This window comes from Rattus rattus, chromosome 3 (genome assembly GCF_011064425.1).
Source record: "Rattus rattus isolate New Zealand chromosome 3, Rrattus_CSIRO_v1, whole genome shotgun sequence".
Classification (NCBI taxonomy): domain Eukaryota; kingdom Metazoa; phylum Chordata; class Mammalia; order Rodentia; family Muridae; genus Rattus; species Rattus rattus.
The window spans coordinates 64,780,091-64,799,274 of record NC_046156.1 but is presented as its reverse complement, the minus strand read 5'-3'; the positions used below and the strand labels follow the sequence as shown (position 1 = coordinate 64,799,274).

The 19,184-nt window shown below is 46.0% G+C and overlaps 1 protein-coding gene across 2 annotated transcripts in view; it reads left to right on the top strand.

The window, feature by feature from the left end:
- The first annotated feature begins 1,595 nt into the window (after positions 1 to 1,595).
- Gon4l (gon-4 like) overlaps positions 1,596 to 19,184 on the top strand; it is a 28,494-nt gene continuing 10,905 nt past the window's right edge. The window contains exons 1-10 of one of the 2 annotated variants that reach the window (XM_032898042.1): positions 1,596 to 1,726; positions 5,966 to 6,164; positions 6,581 to 6,667; positions 8,551 to 8,719; positions 9,801 to 9,945; positions 11,499 to 11,649; positions 13,699 to 13,815; positions 14,058 to 15,809; positions 17,563 to 17,818; positions 18,377 to 18,561. In XM_032898042.1, coding sequence (XP_032753933.1) covers positions 1,635 to 1,726; positions 5,966 to 6,164; positions 6,581 to 6,667; positions 8,551 to 8,719; positions 9,801 to 9,945; positions 11,499 to 11,649; positions 13,699 to 13,815; positions 14,058 to 15,809; positions 17,563 to 17,818; positions 18,377 to 18,561 — 3,153 coding nt within the window. In that variant the 5' untranslated portion in view covers positions 1,596 to 1,634. The remainder of the gene's footprint in view (positions 1,727 to 5,965; positions 6,165 to 6,580; positions 6,668 to 8,550; positions 8,720 to 9,800; positions 9,946 to 11,498; positions 11,650 to 13,698; positions 13,816 to 14,057; positions 15,810 to 17,562; positions 17,819 to 18,376; positions 18,562 to 19,184) is intronic. The other variant, XM_032898041.1, reaches the window with a different exon arrangement.

Here is a 19,184-nt window from a genome sequence, read left to right as displayed (position 1 = left end):
AATTTTAATGGTCTTATTGCTTTTTTGGCATTCTTTATTTGCATGTTCAAGTAGCACCTCTCTTACACCTGAATGTGGCATTGCTTTTTGTTCTGCTGAAGTTAATCTTTGTAAGTCAATGAGAACCTCACCAGAGCCTTGGGTAATTTTAGTGAAAGATAGAGTCCTTTTTCTTGCTTCTTCTACTCTGTTCCGAGCCTTAAAGCCACTAAATGATGTTGTACTATCGTGGTATAATCAAGTTTATCTGCTTATGCCAGTCGGCAAATCGACCCTCACCTAATAAATGATCCTTTGTTATATTTATTTCTTTAGCCTGGTTATGTTGTTCCATGGCCACCGATTCTTCTCTCCACCATGTAAGCCATTGCAATTGAGGACAGCTTCTAACATAGGTGTCATTAAGTCCTTCTAGTCCTGTGGTATAATTCTATTCTGCATAGCCCAGTTGTTTATTACCTGTCTCAAATAGGCTGAGTACATCCGAGTGCTGCCACTGATTCCTTTAATCACCTCTAATCTGCTGTATATGTAGGTTTCTAATTAATTTGAACATACCCTTGAGTATGTTGAACAGTTGAATTTCCCATGCCTCTGCCAAAGCTGGAGATGCACTCACTTCCTTGGGAGCACAGCTTCTTTTATGTCCAGCCTCGGTCTGAGTTCTCTCCCTCCTGGTCCACAATGTTGGGCACCAGCAAATGACCCACACAAATCTTAGTCCCTCCTGACCATAGCTAGCCATAATCAAAAGTAAGAACTTCAGGTTTCCAGGAGTACCTTAGAGCCAAGGGCAGTGCAATTGCAAATTCTCATGTAGCCCTAAATGCAGGTTCTTTAGAGAGACAACATTTCCTCGAGGTTCAAGCAGTCTCAAAACAATTTCTCAGCTTCTACTGACTGACCCAAACATAGTAAAAGCTTTGTTGAATTATTCCACTCAAAGCCAGGCACAAAGGCTTTACTATTCACATCACTACAGTTCCCAGCACCCACGTTGAGTAGTTGTTCCCCTAGCTCTTACAGTCTTTCTGCTTCCCCTTCTGCTGTTCCCTGGGCCTTATGTGTATCATTTCCTTTGTGATTGGGCAGGAGTGTGCTGTAATGTGTCCTTTGCACTGGTTGGGAGTGTATTGTGATATTCTTTATTGGCCGGGCAGGAGTCTGCTGCAGATGTGTTCTCTGTGACTGGCTCCGCAGCTCTGCGTTTTGATTGGTTGTACTTTCGTAGTGGTCTCTGTCAACTGCAGAGCAGAGTGTCCTTGATGAAGAGTGAGGAGACATACTGTGTTTATGTCACTGTGTGGTTTTGCTGCGTGTCTGTCTTTGTTTTGCATGCTTGGTGCCCTGAAGGTCAGAAGAGGCCGTTGGATTTTCTGGACTGGAGTTACAGACGGTTGTGAGCTATCATATTGGGGATGGGGCTTGAACTTGAGTCCTCTGACAGAGCAGCTAGTGTTCTTAACCTCTGAGCCAACTCCAGCCCGTAGGCTCTCTTTTGGGTTCAGTATTATTAAAGTCCTTGAATTGTGTAGTTTTTACTTATGTTTCTCATTGCTAGAGATGTTTATAAATAGGGGCCATTTTCTTGAGAAAATTGTCCTCTTTTCCCCCCTGCACAGTTCCAAGATGAAATGGGATTCTCCAATATGGAAGACGATGGCCCAGAGGAGGAGGAGCGCGTAACAGAATCCCGGCCTAGCTTCAACACTCCTCAAGCCCTACGGTAAGGTGGATGAGACTTAGAGTGAAGGGATTATTGTACTTTGAAAAGCTTTGATTTTTTTTTTTAATTAAAATTAATTTTTAATCAGTCTCTTGTTTAGGATGGGGAGCCCTGGAGGTAAGTTTGTTGACAAATGAACAAAAACAGTCTCCTTATTTTGGGGCAGTGCAGCTATAGACAGCGCTGTATCTGTTTGGGAAAGGAGCAAAAGCATTGCTGGGCCTCAGAGCAGCTCCTCCAGGCGAGCGGTGCTGAGACTTCTGTCGAGCGTCGCGAGGCCAGCCACAGAAACTACCTTCCACCGTGACGTCCACGTGCTGTTCATTGTTTGTCATCAGCATCTCATTTGCTATTTAGGCATTGAGTGAGCAGATATCCTGCTATGATGGCCTAGGACCCAAAACAAGCCTTTTTGTATAAAGTTACTAGTAAGTGATAAGGGGTGACATTATCTTCTATGACCACTTCCTGCTGACATCTGGGTATCGTAGTTGGGGATCCAGGAAAGTTTGAATGCTGGCCCAGGCCAGGAAGAGCAGGCTCTTTACTCATTGTCCAGGCTCTGTGGGATCCTCTGGAGATAGGGAGGCACAGGGCTGGTTGGAGCAGTCTGTGAGTCTGGCCCTCCTTGGGTAAGATGCTGTGGGGCTGACACCTACTCGCCTTGGCCAAGCAGTTCGTAGTTGATGTTCAAATACTGCTGCGGCAGGTCACCAGGGAGAGAGGGGAAAGTTAAGGGATTCAGGGAAAGTTTTTATCCAGGGTGTACATTTGAAATTTCCTGGCCCACAATCCTGGTAGTTTGCTGAGGGGAGTCCCAAGACCAGAGGAGAAAGAAAGCTCCTACCCTCAAGAACGGGCATTAATTAGACTTGGGCTGTTGGTTGACGGCGCTTATTGGAGTCCATGTGACCTGGAAGAGGACAACTCAAGTCATTTCTGTACAGCCTTCAATAATTTTCTAATTTTATCAAAAGAGATAAAATTTACGACATGTTAGCATTACCACTGCCTGTAATCTCTGTTAAGGTCCACATTGCAGAGAAGGCAGTAGACTCACATGCTTGAGTCATAGAAGGAGCTTGGGGACCTAACAGCGATTCAGTAGGTATACGCCAAGTGGGTCCTGAATCTAGGGCAGAGTCAGTCTTTGGCCACCCAAACCAAAGATCCAACACACACTCCCATGGAGGAGGAGCTTGGAGGATGTGTGTACATTGTGTAGGCACAGTGGGGCAGTCAGCTCCCCAACACCTGTCCGGTTTGTACAGGGTCCTGGCAGCGGGTGGGGTGAAGGGCAGCTTTTCACCTAGAGGCTGTCCTTGCCACACTAAAGCATGTTCCAGGTGGAGTTCTTTAGAGACCTTGAGGACTGTTAGTCATAGTAAAGTTTTTTACATTAAACATTTTATTTTATTTTATTTTTCTTTTTTTTTGGAGCTGGGAACCGAACCCAGGGCCTTGCGTTTGCTGGGCAAGCGCTGTACCACTGAGCTAAATCCTCAGCCCCGTACATTAAACATTTTAAAACTCATATTTAGCAGGTCTCTGAAAAGTTTCGAGGACCATTATTTATTAAATAGATCTAAAGTAGATGAGTAGTGGTGGCTCAGGTCTTTAATCCCTGCACTTGTGTGGCAGAGACAGATGAATTCCTAAGTTTGAGGCCAGCCTGGTCTACAGAGAGAGTTCCAGGACAGTCAGGGCTACATAAACATCCTGTCTCAAAAAATATATTTATTATTGTACTGGGTAATTTTTTTGTTTATTTTTGTTTTTTCAAGACAGGGTTTCTTTGTGTGAATTCACAGAGATCTGTGTAGGTTGATGTCATTCATTATGCAGGTAAAGGCAGGTACAGGATAGAACGAGGTCTGTCATTGGACAAGAAGGAAAGATGGGCGGAAAAAGAAAAGTTTTAGAGAGGGAGTGGAGAGAACATATGGCAAATGTTAATATTCCTCTGCACATACTACAGGTTGTTATGACTATTCTTAAGGGATGGGTGTGTACAGAATTTTGTATTATGTAGATGGACAAATTATATTTTATGAACTGGATCGGAGGATATTGTGTAGTGTGTTCTTTCATATGGCAGCTTTATTAAGTTCAAGAGAGTATGTGATGGCAAGACACATTGGGCCCTCTGGAAGAGCAGTTAGTGCTTTTAACTGCTGAGCCATCTCTCCAGTCTGAGCCTTTGAGTTTTATTGGAGATAATTACGGAGGTAGAGATGAGCTGCATCACCCAAAACTCACCCCAGCATGGTGACAGGTCACGAAATATGGAAACGTAGATCACACTGCAGGCAGCTTAACAGTCTGGTGCTGGAGTGTCCTTTCTATGTGGCACTGTTGATATAGCCTTCCAGGCCGCTCTTCTGATTTCTGCTTCTTAGGATGTTTGGCTGATCCTTGCTGTTAGCAGCTTGACTTATCTGAGACAGACTCTTAGCTCTTTTGATTGTTTTCTCATAGGAAGGAGGGGTCTAGTGAGTTGGCTCAGTTTCAGGGACTTCCTGAAGTTATTTTTGAGTTTTTACTGACTGACTTGAAGACCATGATGGGATATTTTGATCTTGGAGATAACTGCTATACAACAATGTAGTACACAGACATACATGTGGGTAAAACACTCATGCATAGGAAACAAAAATAAATAAATCTAAAGAAAAAAGTATCTTTAACCTATTACAAAAGTTTCACTTAACTGTTGCCACAATATAGAAGGCTCCTGGGAATATGATAACTTGTTGCTTGTGGCCAGGTGAGCAGCTCTTTTTCTGATTGCCTAGTATATTGTCATCTTTATTTTTTGTTTTATTTTTACCCAGAACTGATGTGCTTAGGTGTTTGGGTTCTTGCTGTGGTCCCAAAATAGTTTCAAAATAGTTTCTCTTCAAGATGTAGGGGTGCAGTTATGGCCATTATGTGCCAATATGCTCAGGAAGCATGAGAATGGAATTTGCGTGGGTGAAGTTATTTTCGTGGAGGTTGTACAGCAATGTTTGAACTAACAAGTCATCTCTTTTTATCTAAGCTGCCTTAGATTTTAGTGTATTTTTTTCTTGTTACATTGTAGAAGGGCCTTGATAGACTTTATTCTGATTTTCTGTTTGTTTGTTTGTTTGTTTGTTTGTTTTTGATGCTGACAATCAAACCCAGAACTAATGCTTACAAAGCAAGTGTTCTCCATTCTAACTCAGGTACCTCCTTACTTAGGCCTTTGAGTTTTTAAAGAATTGAATTCCTGGGTTCGGTCCTCAGCTCCGGAAAAAAAAAGAAAAAAAAAAAAAAAAAAAGAATTGAATGAAGGCAGCTGAAATGGAAAGGGCTGTACTAGCAGGTCACTGAGACACCAAGTGCTGTACTTTTGGAATATTCTTTGTTGCTACTGGTGTTAGGAAAAGTATCAGCCAAGGACACCCATGACAAAGCTCTCAGCACAAAGGAGATTTGTTTGCTCCAGAGAGACAAAGAGCAAGGATAAGGGATAAGGCAGGAGATAGGGCATAACTGAGAAGGGGAGGGCACCAGGGGAAGGTGGGAGGGGTCTTTGTCCCAGAGGACAAAGGACTGCATCTGAATAGAGAGGAGACAGACAGGGCCCATAGGCAAATGGTGCCTTATAAAAGCAAAAGCCGGGAGGACCAGGTGTTTAATGTTAGTTAAGTGGGCATCCTGATTGCTGACCCAAAGGGGGCTTTGATCGCTGGGCTTCAGTACTTGGGTAGTCAGCCTCAGGAAGAGGACGTAGCCAAATAATCAATCTTGGTGGCCAGCTGTAACGGTCTTTAGCAAGGCAGAGGGAATGGGGGAGAAGGGCAAGGCCTGCCAGAGCCCCCCAATTTTGAGGAAGTCCTAAAGTGGTACGTGTTAGTATAATGCTAGAATGGTGGAGTCCCACTAGCCCACAAGTGTTTCTCTGCTCCTAGATTTTTATTTCATCTCCTCTCTCTGTTTTATAGAGAGAAGTAATTGTGTTAATATAAGGTGGAAAATATTTCAGGTTATTCTGTGGAATTGTTGGGATTGAACCTCGGGCTTCAAGCATTCTAGGCATGAGCTCAAACTCTTCCAACACCAGACATTTTATATGAACACAGTGCTAACAGTTGAGGAAAGTATTTGCTTAAGGAGAAGGACATTGTGATCAGAGTGGTTAATATGCTGTTAACAAGGAATTTGCTGTGTTGTGGACCTAGGGAAGTATACAAGTTATGTTCTTGTTGTGAGTAGGTTTGAGGAGCCATTGGCCAACTTACTAAACGAACGACATCGGACAGTGAAAGAGCTGCTTGAACAGCTGAAAATGAAAAAATCTTCAGTCCGACAGCAGCCTGAAGTGGAGAAGCTGAAGCCTCAGACGGAGAAAGTCCATCAGACTCTGGTTCTTGACCCGGCACAAAGGAGCAGGCTTCAGCAGCAGATGCAGCAGGCAAGGCTTTTCTCATGGCCTTGTAGTTGGATTATCTCCTGGCCTAACAGTGAAGCCAGGAGTGAGCAGTATGGTAAAGTCAGGGCGGCCGTCCTACTTCCTTCTGCTAGGACCTTAAAGGCCCTATAATGTGCAGGATTAGAGATTTCAGAATTCTTAGTAATGCATTCAAACTCAATGCCGGGCTGTATTAGTTTCTCTTGTTTCAGTCTTAGTCTCTCTAGTTTGAGGGTCAGGTTTGTCTGAGTTTGTGGTTTTGGTCAAAGGGCATAACTCAAACACATGCCAAGATCCTGCTTTGCTCCAGTCTCTCTGAGAAGCAAGATAAGTGTGATGCATTTGCAGATTTCTGAGGAAGATCAGTCTTTCTGAAGTGGCAACATGATATATAATGTGTCTTTTTTTTTCCTTCCCAGCATGTTCAGCTCTTGACACAAATCTACCTTCTCACCACCTCCAACCCCAACCTCAGCTCCGAGGCCAGTACCACCAGAGTATTTCTGGTAAGGCTCCATGTATCCATACCTTGGAAGACTTAAGTATGATAGTAGCCGAACAAGTCGTTTTTAACTGTTAATGTTATGTACTGGTTGTAATCTACATTTCTTCTCCTTCTCTCCCGCATGTGTTTGTTCACGGTACCTGCCTGTCCTGTGACTTCCTCCATTTGCTTGTTGGTTAAATTGCTTCCTCCTTATCTTGAGATCCGATTTGCCTTTTTTGAGGTTGGGGGGGTGTCTCATGCTGCTCAAGCTGACCTCAGACTCATGAGTTGACCTGATCTTCCTGCCTCTCCTTGATAAGTACCTGAGTTACAGATGCACACGTCCGTGCCCACTTATGGGCACTGTGGGTATAACCCAAGGCTTCCTGTGTGTTAGGCAAGCACTCATTGAGCTCCTCAGCCCTCTTAGCCTTTGAGACTTCTGTTTTTATTGATGTTGAGTTCATTGCCTGTTTATTAGGCTCAGCCTTAGTTTTAATGCAGAATTAATTGTGCTTATGACATTTTTAAGTCTTTTGAAAGATTTATAAAGTTTAATGGGCCCTCCCTCTTTCCCACTCTTTCTTCTTCTGTTCCCCCCCAGTTTTTTCTTATTCTTGTAGATTTAATAATAGATCTATGAAAGGAGGTAAGATAGAAGTTTCCATTAGGAGTGGCTCTGTGAGAAGGGAATCTGGAGAAAGCCCTTTGTGGTTTCATGATATATTTGACAATACGCCAAACTTCCTTTGTGGTAAAAGAGGCGCTTCACTTCTTGTATTTATAAGATCATGAGATAAAAATACTTTTTGATACATCATTCAGAAAATTTTCAAAAACTAGATTAATGTATGTCTATCAGTATTTTGCCTACATGTACGCTAGTACACAACATGTGTGTTTGATGCTTGTGTTGGCCAGAAGAGGTTGACAGATGCCCTGGGACTGGGGTCAAGGATGTTTGTCAGCCACCACACGGGTGTTGGGGACCAAACTTTGGTCTGCAAGAGCAGCAAGTGCTTTTTAACTGCTGAGCCAGCTCTCCACCATCAGCAATGTAAAAACAAGACAAAAACAAAAAGCAATAAATGGGCAGGGGTGCTGGTGCTGGTGCTGGTGCTGGTGCTGGTGCTGGTGGACACCTTTAAACTCAGCACTCAGGAGGCAGTGATGGGTGGATCTCTGAGTTTGAGGCCAGCATGGTCTACAAAGTGAATTTTAGTACAGCCAGGGCTGTTACATAGAGAACCCTGTCTTGAAAAACAAAACAAAATCCCCAGGAAAACCCAAAACTAGAGGTGTTTGTGGTGGTGTTATCTAACTTCCATATTTAGTATTTGTTGAATGAGAATGGATGATCCTGAATTGGTCTGTCCAGGCCTAGAGAGGGAGACTGTCTCAAAACTCTGGGGGATGTGTATGGGAATCTAATATTCTGCCATTCTTCCTCCTCACGCTGCTGAGGTTAAATCTAGGGCTTTTAGTGTACTTCATAACAGCTCACTGCTGAATCCTCATTCTGCCTTGAGACTATATCATGCATCTGGAAGACTGAGGAGTGTTACAGGACAATAATTAAAATAAGGCATGGGGCTGTTCGTCCAAAGAACCTGGGTTCAGTTCCCAGCATGCCTTTGGCTGCAGCTCACAACAGTCCATAACTTTAGTTCCAGGGAATCTGATTCCCTCACACTGACATACATGCAGGCAAAACACTAATGCATGTAAAATAAAAGTAAGTAAATAATTAAAGAGAAAAAGACAAATGGCGTGGATCTAGTTCCTGAGTTTATCTGCCTCTAATCCTATCACAGGAGGGGCCCTTCTTCCTTAAGAGGTGGAGGACTGTGGTATTAGTTATCTGGAGTCACCTCAGAACGCCTCTGTGTCCTTTCTTCCCAGAAAGAGCTGGGCACCTTTGCTGAGAACTCCATTGCTCTTCACCAGCAGTTCAACCCCGGGTTCCAGACCTTGTTCCAGCCTTGTAACTGGATGGGGGCTATGCAGCTCATTGAAGACTTCACCCACATCAGCATTGACTGCAGTCCTCATAAAACCGTCAAGAAGACTGGTAGGAGATGCGTGTGTCACGTTCAGGTTCTGATGGGTAGCGAAAGATGCAAGTCTTTAATGTTGTAGCTATAATTCTTAGGGTACAGGAGATTTATAGTTTATTCTGTCTGTCTTTTATCCTCTGTTTTCTAGGCTTTATGGTTTTATGTTAATGTCTAAAGAATAGGCAAGGTAGGGATGCAGGAACATTGCTGGGCTGGGCTTGACTGACACGTGGTGAGGGTCTGTGTTATGTGAACTGGGCTTGAGTGACACGTGGTGAGGGTCTGTGTTACGTGAACGGTAGTTGGGGTTTGGTTGGGGTTTGGTAAAAAGGAAAGTCAGGTTGTGAATTTCAGTTGTGTTCACTTTCAAGGTCAAATTGCAGTGGCTGGGGATGTAGCTCAGTGGCAAAGTACTTCCCTCCTGTGACAAATGTTTACAGTTCATTTGTAAACTTGGGGCCTAACTCCCAAATCAGCATTTCATTCAAAACGGGAATGTCACTGGTCCTTTCTGTGTATTGTTTCTGAAATTACATTTATATATCTAAGCACGTGCACTCAGAGAGAGACCGATAGACACACACGCGGGGACGAGAGCGAGGAAGGGAGCACACATCCCACAGTACACCAGACAGCTTAGGAATTGGTTTCCTCCTCCTACCACGTGGGTTCCAGGAATTGAAGTCAGGTCATTAGGCCCAGGGGCAAGTTCGTCTCACTGGTGTCTAGATTTGTAAGAGAGAATAACCAAATTGTAATTTTTTTTAGTCTTGGAAGAACAAAAATCTTGTTGAAAGTCTTTGTCTTGCAAAGACTGTGTAAAGAGAGATGGGGTGAGACTGTGTGAGTCTAGCAGTGTGTGGGTTCTCTTAGTGCCTGTGCTCCTGTGTCAGTGGAGAAAGTGTTCTTACAGGAACGGACAAGAGACTGAGCTTGGCAGATCTGCTGTTAGGCAAGTGTAAGGTTGAAGTGACTGGAAACTTGAGGAGTCAAGTAAGAGGAAGAGCTCTGTGTGAATGCTGAAGTGGCCTCAGGCCTTTGTGAAGCTCGTTGGTTCTTGGGTTATATTTTATCTCAGATGTTTTTTTCCTACAGCCAGCGAATTTCCCTGTTTGCCAAAGCAAGTGGCTTGGATCCTGGCCACAAACAAGGTTTTCATGTATCCAGAGCTCCTCCCAATATGTTCGCTGAAGGCAAATAATCCTCGGGATAAGACCATCTTTACCAAGGCTGAGGACAAGTACGTTTACCATGGAGATGACAGTAGTGCATTAGCGAAAGACAAAGACAGGCAAACGCTTGAGAGAGAGGCTTGGGGTAAATGAGTTGTGTGTGACAAAAATAGGCCAAAGAAAAGCCGTGTAGATAGACGCGTCTTTCACAGGGGATACCACACGTGTTAAAACCTTTTATCCTAGTTTTACTTTGTGAGTATGGGTGTCTTCCTGCTTGTTCGTCTGTGCACATGTGCATGAATGACATCGCTGACCAAAGCCAGCAAAGGGCATCGGAGCCCTTGGAACCAGAATTACGGTGTGAGTCACCATGTGGGTGCTAATGAAGCTGGGTCCTCTGCAGGAGCAGGCTGTACTCTGAAGCACTGAGCCCTCTCTCCAGCCTTGTCTCCCCCCGCCCCCACCCCCCATGTTCTTACTCGTTTTTTGTTCTTACCCTTTAGTCTCTGATGCTCCCATTTCTAATTTTAAAATTTAAAAAAGAAAAACAAAAATAAAAAAAAAAAAACAAAAAAAACCAAAACCAGAAGGATTTGCTGAGTGATGGTGGCACATGCCTTTAATTCTAGCATTTGGGAGGCAGATAGAGGCTGATCTGTAAGTTCAAGTCCAGCCTGGTCTACAGGGAAAGTTCCAGATCAGCCAGAGCTACACAGGGAAAACTTGTCTAAAAACAAGACAACAACAAAACAAAACAAAAGAACTTCAAATTGTCGTTTTATGCTTGAGTTATTCATGATTTATTTATTGCTGTCTGAGTTAGGCCCTCACTGATCCAAAGCTAGACTTGTATCAGCCATGCTATTGTGGATGATCTTGAACTTTGAACCCTCTGGCCTCCACATTCTAAGATCTGTAGGTTTGTTTGTTTTTGTTTTTTTATTTTGGTACTGAAGTTTTGTTTTTGTTTTTTTTACCTTTGGGGGAGGGGTTTGGGTACAGAATGATATCGTGTAGCCTGGGCTAGCCCCAAGTAGTACTCCCACCTTGGCCTCTGAAAAGTATTGAGATTGCAGGAGTGTGCCACCATGCCTGGGATAACTTATCTTGTCATATGATGGTTTTTGGTGGTATTTGAATTGTAAACCTTCTCATTTGTCCGTACTCAGCCCTATATCTCAGACCCTCAGTTCTCTTGAAACCAATCTAGTGCACAGGAGAGTTCGATCCTAGGGTCTTCCATATGGTAGGAAAGCACTGGAACCAGTGAGTTAGCCACATTACAACTCTTGCTCTCTTGGTACAGGCTTGTGTCTTGAAGCCCAGGCTGGTCTTCAACTTGGCATCTTCTGCCTCAACCACCTGTGTGTTGAGGGTGTGTGATTGGCTGTTTTTGTTTGCTCTTTTTCTCTGTTACAAGACTTCACTAAGGATGTTTGTGCAAAGAGCTTTAAGCACATCTATTTTCAATATGCTGGGGGTTAATCCAGGGTCATTAAGCTTAAAATACTCAGTGCTCTAACTCCGAAAGTGTGGGAGTTGTGGCGCATGAGCAGTGTCGAGAGCTCCTTTGCAGAATGTTCTGTGGAGATAGGTTGTCTCACCGCCTCTCTCTCAGTCTGTTAGCCTTAGGACTGAAGCACTTCGAAGGGACTGAGTTTCCGAAGCCTCTGATCAGCAAGTACCTTGTGACTTGTAAGACTGCTCACCAGCTGACGGTGAGGATCAAGAACCTCAACCTGAACAGAGCTCCCAACAACGTGATTAAAGTGAGTGAGTGTGAAAACCGCGTGCCTCCCTTTCTCCTCAGCTGTCAGTGAAGCGAGGGAAGGCGGTCCAAGGGAGGGCCGATTTAACGGGGGATTCCTCCCAGTCTGTGATTAGTTCTGCTGTTTGCCTACTGAGGCATTGATTCCATTTGCCCCACAGTACCTTCACCTATCCTCTCAGGAATATTTAAATAAGAAATCATTTGTGTCACAGGATTCCACAAATTCTTGTTTCTTCTACCCGTATTGTGTCTCTTTCTCTGGCTTTCTGTAGCGAGACAGTTTTCCATTTGGGAACCTTCCTAACAGTACTGCTTTCTTTTCTTTAAAAGATTTCTTTTGTTTTTTAATTAGGCACGGGTCTGTGTGGGTCTGTGCACGTGTGTGGAGGTGCCTCATCCCCTGAAGCTGGTGTTGTATGGAGTTGTGAGGCACCTGACATGGGTGCATGGGTGCTGGGGACCGAGCTGGTGTTCTCTCTAAGAGCAGCTCCGGGTCTTAACCATGGAACCTTTTCTCCAGCTTCCAGAGCTGCTTTCTTATTTCATTCCTTCTGTTAAAGTTAGTGTAGAATATACTCTGGGAGTCACAGAAACCAGTTGTGGTAGTGCGTGCAGACCTGTGCGTGCAGAGACTGAGAGGCTGCAGTTGTGAGTTTGAGACCACCCAGGGCTCCACAGTGGATAAACAAACTGCAGGAGAAAAGATGAAGTAGCTTAAAGAGTCAGACCGTTTTATGAGGCTTTTGTTATGAAAGTGTTTTGTCCCTTTTCCTGGTACCCAAGTGTTTGGGAAGGTGGCGTGCTCGTGCTCACGGTGGTGTTACACAGCAGGCTTGTAACTGACTTCTTGGTGCTTGGATTTAGGACTAAATTACTCACCTTCAGTCATAGATTCCTGCCTGTCTGCCTTCGTTTTTTCCTCCCTCTCTCGCTGCTTGTCTGCCTTCCTCCCTCTGTGTTAGAAATTGATGTCTCACTGAACCATGACCCTACTCTCCCTCCTCACTCATTTACTCTTGTAAAGATGTGTTTGTTTCTTATGTTGTTCTTTTTTTTTTTTTAAGATTTATTAATGTATTATAGATGAGTACACGGTCGCTGTCTTCAGACACACCAGAAGAGGGCATCAGATCCCATTATACCTGGTTGTGAGCCACCATGTGGTTGCTGGGAATTGAACTCAGGACCTCTGGAAGAGTGGTCGGGTGCTCTTAACCGCTGAGCCATCTCTCCAGCCCTATTCATATATTTTTAAAATCATTTATTTACATGGGTAGGTGCGTGCACACATGAGGTCAGAGGACCGACTACTTGGGGAAGCCTGTTCCTTCCTTGTACCCAGCTTAAGCCTGCTGGCTCCACCATTACTCTGTTTATTAGCTGGCTAGTTTGTGTGAGGCAGTGTCTCCCATCGTATGCTCTCCCTTTATTTATTCTCTGATTGATGTGAGGCTTAGTCTCTTTCTCTGTTTACCCTTGTCTGTCCTAGAGCTTTTTCTCTGCTCCCAGACAGTATTAAAGTACTGGTATTAAAGGTGTGTGTCTGCACACCCAGGCTATGACTTTTAAAATGAGACTGACATCATCTATCTGTCCCTCTCTTTCTCCTCCTCCTTTTTACCTGGATTACAGATGGGTTCCATGGTGCTTGGTTCATAGTGCCTTTTCTTCGGTCTTCCAGTTAATACTCTTACTTGCTTAAAAGTAATTTCTGTGCGTAAAAGGAGGGTTAAGCTCTGTGTCCAAGGGAAGGCATTTAATAAGGTTATTTTGATCATTTACTTCCTGTTCTTTGTGACCTAAACTTCCAAGTTTCACTACAGTGGGGGGTCATAGGGGAAGCTAGGTCTGACGTTTAGTGGTTATCAGAATGGATGTTTGCATTTAGGTATTGAATAATTATAAAATCTTCATTAATTAGAGATACTTTGAAATGCAGAAACGTTCAGCATATATTCTTGATAATTTTGTGTGTGTACGAAACCATCGGCCTCCCCCATTTACCAGTCTAAATGAATGTGACTTACACTTGTGTTTTCACATTTAGTTTTATAAGAAGACCAAACAGCTGCCAGTTCTGGTGAGGTGCTGTGAAGAGATCCAGCCACATCAGTGGAAGCCGCCTATTGAGAAAGAAGAACACCGGCTTCCATTCTGGTTAAAGGTCTGGCCTTCCTTCAAAATCTGTGTGAGGCACAAGTCACTAAAAGCTCCTATAGGAGTTGAATTCAGGAAGCGTTTCTAGAATTGGAATGTGGTTATGTTAGACATTGGTGCAGACAGGGAAAAACTGTTCTTGGAACTGTGGGTTGAGGCTGCCTTTCGGTAGTCCTTAGAATCAGAAAGCGAATTTCCCTTTCCCCTACCTTCTGATGTGTGCTACAGCAGAGTGTTCTTGTCCTGTAGGCTAGTCTACAGTCCATTCAGGAAGAACTGCGGAACCTAGCCGGAGGCGCTACAGCGGGAGGAAGTGTGACCGCAGCCACTGAGACCAGCACAGATCAGCACTTGCAGAAAACCAGCCCTGTCGTGGGTGGTGACACTCAGTACCCACTGCTGCTGCCCAAGGGTGTAGTACTGAAGCTGAAGCCGGGTTCCAAGCGCTTCTCCAGAAAGGCTTGGCGACAGAAGCGGCCCTTGGTCCAGAAGCCTCTCCTCATCCAACCCAGCCCCTCTGTTCAGCCTGTGTTCAACCCTGGGAAAATGGCAACCTGGCCAACTCAGTTAGAAGTCCCTCCAAGCAACATGGTGGTCCAGATTCCTCATCTGATCCAGCCAGCTGCTGTTTTACAGACTCTTCCAGGTTTCCCTTCGGTGGGTGTCTGTGGAGAAGACAGCTTTGAGTCTCCCGCAGCACTGCCTGCCATGCCTTCTGGGTCTGAAGCCAGAACCAGCTTCCCCTGGTCTGAGTCTCAGTCAGCACCACCTTCGTCCTCTGCACCCAAATTAATGCTTTCCTCACTTGGCCCCTCTAATTTTCGAAAGCCATATGTGAGGCGTAAGCCCACAAGAAGAAAAGGAGCCAAGGCTTCCCCCTGTGTGAAACCTGCTCCCATCATCCACCCCACACCTGTCATCTTCACAGTTCCTGCCACCACAGTGAAGGTTGTAAGCCTAGGAGGTGGCTGTAACATGATCCAGCCTGTCACAGCAGCTGTAGCACCCAGTCCCCAGACCATCCCTATCACCACTCTGCTTGTCAACCCTACTTCTTTCCCCTGTTCATTAAACCCACCCCTCATGGCCTCCCCCATCTCCCCCTTACTTGTTTCCAGCAATCCCCTGGCTCTCCCTGTCACATCTCTTCCTGAAGAGAAGGCTCACGTGAGCTTGGATATTGCCGAAGGGAAAAATGCTCCTCAGAACCCCGAGCCCAAAATAAAACCCCAGGAACCAACCCCTCAGTGTGCTACTGTCTTCTCCAAAGAGGAGCCCAGGTCATGGCGTCCTTCAGCAGATACAGGAAACCAGGAAGCAGTCTCTGAATCCAGTGCCTGCAGCTGGGCTGCTGTGAAAACAGAAGGCCAGGAAGGGTCTTCAGAGAAGAGTGTTTGTGGCTGGACTGTTGTGAAAACAGAAGATGGTGGGCATGCTGTGCAGCCATTGCCTCAGGATCCCCAGGGCTCTCTGAACTCTCCATCGAAGGATTTATTAAACATGGTCAAGTTGGAAGCCGAGGATTGTATGGAGGAGATCTCCAGCGACTTCCCCAAGCAGGACATTGGCGAGGAAGTGAAAGAGGAATGCTCTATGGAGTTAGACAGGGACTCCCCACAGGAAAAGGCGAGTAGTGCGAGTGAGATGAGTAAACAGACAGCCACGCCAAGGGAAGAGACGCAGGCCGCTAAATCCCCTTCTGTGTCTCAAGATGCTCCCGATGAGGGACGACCAATTAGGGATGCAAGCAAAGGATTGCCACAAAGCACTCTGTCCTCCCTGGACCAGGGCACAGTGCTTAGCAGTCCTCCAGGGAAGCCTGAGGACTCAGCCAACGCTGATGGTCAGTCTGTGGGAACCCCAGCAGGAACAGACACTGGAGCGGAGAAGGACGGGGCTGAGGAAGAAGAGGAGGAGGACTTTGATGACCTCACCCAAGATGAAGAAGATGAACTGTCCTCAGCTTCTGAGGAGTCTGTACTTTCTGTCCCAGAGCTCCAGGTAAGGGCCAGAGCAGTGGCAAGTGCATGGCGACTAGGTGGAGTGCTCACTCTTACAACGTTATGGTCATAAACTGCTACTTGCCTTTGGAGTATCTGTGGAACATAATTTTGACCTTTGTGTGAAATGCTGTGTGTAGGGGACATTTCGTTTGAATTAGATTCATTGAAGTGTTCATTTGAATTACTTGAGCACACTTTTTTAAAAATTTGTGTTATATAATTCATTTATTCGTATGGTGAATCCATGTGATGATATGTGCAGAGGTCAGAGAGTGAGGACGGGGTGGTTATCGCCTTCCATCATGTGGGTCCCAGGTGTTGAGCTCATGTCAGACTTGACAGCAGGATCCCGTACCTGTTGAGTCGCCGCACTGACTGCCTTGAGCGTCCCTCACGTGCCACAAAACGAAACCTAAGAAAACAGAAGTCCCTGTTGCCCACCTGGACCACATGGGATAAGGAGAGAGCTGATTTTCCTAAGTTTTCCTCGGACCTCTCCCATGAGTGCCATGGCATACATGTACCTCCGTGCATGCACACAGCCACAAATAAATGTGATTTTAAAGAACAGACCAGAAGGCTGGAGAGATGGCTCTACAGTCAGGATCACCTACTGTTCTTCCAGAGCATGCAGGCTTGAGTTGCAGCATGCACCTACATGGCTGCTCACCACCCACAGTGGCTCCAGTTGTAGGGAATCTCATGCCCTTCTCAGGCCTCGCTGGCATGTGATACACAGATCTACATGTAGACAAAACTGATAAAATAACAAAGTAATACTTAAAAATACTTGTAAATAGTCATAAGAACTGGAGGAGTAGCTACCAGCACAGCATGTATCTGTCAGGCCGTAGTGGTGCACACCAAGTCCCAGCACTCGGGAGGCAGAGGCAGGCAGGTCTCAGGTCCAGGCCAGCCTGGTCTATAGCGTGAGTTCCATGACAGCCAAAGAAATCTTGTCTTGAGAAAACCAAACATAGAGCATGTACTTAACATGCACAAGGCCCTGACTTAATCCCCAGCCACGTAGAGAAGAAGCAGAGGAGTAGAATGAGGATGTCAAGAAGTAAGGAGGAGGAGGAAGAGGAGAAGGGAGGTGACGATGAAGGAAGGAGAAGGAGAAAAGGTGTAAAAAGTTCTTAAGTGTCGGGCATAGCAGAAGCAAAGCTGTTCTCACGACCCCAGACTCCTGAGTGTTGGCCCTGCTGTCCCTGAATCTCGTGCTGCTACTCCTGTACATCAGCACTCTGCGAGCGGCTAGGAGCCCTGGAAACATTCTCTGGTGTAGCACAGCCAACGTAATCCTGCCCTGACTACCTCACAAATAAATGGGACCCAGACTTTGCTTAGTGATTTTGGCTTTGATAATTACTGGGGGGTAACCCCTAATCTACTTTTCTAACTGCTGATCTGACTACCTCCCCAGCAGTGTTCCCCAGACACTTGCAGTTTCTCCTGGCCATGTGTTCGTGGTCCATCTCCTCTCATGGTGCCTTCTCCTTCCTCTTCCTCCTTCTCTCGTTTGCTCTTCTGCAATGTACACCAGGTGACTAAAAGATCTGCCTACCTCTAATCCCTCTAGTAGGTGGATGTAGCCACTTTTCTTTAACCTACAGTTTTAAATTAAGGAACAAGGTTTGCACAGTAAAAGCTGGTAAACAGAGAAGTCTCTCATAGTAGACCGGCGTTCTGGGCACAGAGTTTAGCTTTACGTAGCGACAGAGCAAACCTCAACAATACGCTGCTTTTAGGAAACAATGGAGAAACTGACTTGGTTGGCATCTGAAAGGCGGATGAGTCAGGAGGGTGAGTCTGAGGAGGAGAACTCCCAGGAGGAGAACTCTGAGCCGGAAGAAGAGGAGGAAGAGGAGGCAGAGGGAATGGAAACCTTGCAGAAAGAGGATGAAGCGACCGATGAAGCAGGTGGAGGTGCTGCTGAGAAACCCCCGTCTACCTTGGCCTCACCTCAGACTGCTCCAGAAGTAGAGACCAGCATAACCCCAGCAGGTCAGTGCATCAGGTCCCCAAGGAGGCTAAGTTTCCCTTAGCTGCAGTGCCCAGAGATAATGGGCTTTATCTCATGGAGGTTTTCTTCCCTTCCTGACCAGACTAGAGCTGTCTCTGCAGAAAGTTAATTCTCATCAACCCTCGATTTGCACTAGGCTGTCCTGTGTTCTCTCTGTGTTTCTTGCCTCTTGTGTGCTGGAGGCTAAGAGCTGTTCGGCTTTCGTGTTCCTCCTTCAGCTTCCCTTCTGTCGTTTGAGGCAGGGTCCTATGCCATAGCTCAGGCAGTATCAGAGGTGTTAGGCCACCTCTCCTCCTTCCTGGCCTTGGACTCCTTCCTCAGCTGCAGAACTCACGGGCCACCTGTGTCCCTGTGACTCTTGAAGAGCATGTGGTGCACTGGGCAGTACTGGTGCTGTCATGGGGACAGGCTGGCTCTGCTGCTGTCCTAGCTGCTCCTCCCTAGCTGTGCCAGGGGAATAGTTGGGGTGCATGGTGGGGCTTGTGTGCTGGATGGCATAGTCCCAAGGACTGAGAAGGAATCTTTTTCACCACTCCAAGGGGAGAGCATCAAAGCTGCTGGGAAGGGACGGAGCAGTCATCGGGCTCGGAGCAGACGGGGAAGTCGGGCCCGGTCCAGCAAGGATGCCTCCAAGCTGCTGTTGCTGTACGACGAGGACATTCTTGACCGGGACCCACTCAGGGAGCAGAAGGACCTGGCATTCGCACAGGCTTACCTAACCAGGGTAGGCATCTGCCGCCATTCTGGCCAGGCTGAGCATCTGTAGTTGCTGCTTTGGAGGAAAATGCTTGAAACATGATTAAGGGGGTGGCTTAGTAACAGAGCATGTCTAGCATGGGCAAGACTGGGTCAGCCCCAGCACAACCAAAACCAAGTCTTTTCTCTAGGTGCACAGTAGACTTCGTTGTCTCTGCCATAGTGTTCTCTAATGACTAGCAGGAGACGTGTGGATTGGTCATTGGTGCCCCACTCTTACTTGTCTCATTTCTCTTTCACCCAGAGATTAGGAGAAAGACAGAAAGACGTCCCTCAGTGGCACCTTGGGACTTCCCGTATTGGGCCGATATAAGACCTTTACTGAGCATTCAGTGAAAAGATTGGCAGTTGGTGTGTGGACGGGAGAGCTGGTCTCCGGATCAAACCTTGGTCTTTTGTGTCTAGATACACCGCAGCTTCCTCCTTCCTTAATAACTCAGCAGAGAGAGGTCCTCCAGGGTAGGCATGGCTTTCCTTGTCTGCTACAGCAGAGGGAGGTCCTCCAGGGTAGGCATGGCTTTCCTTGTCTGCTATTTTATAGACGTCCCAAGTTCATGTACTCTGTTCCTTGGTATGGCGTGTCTTAAAGTC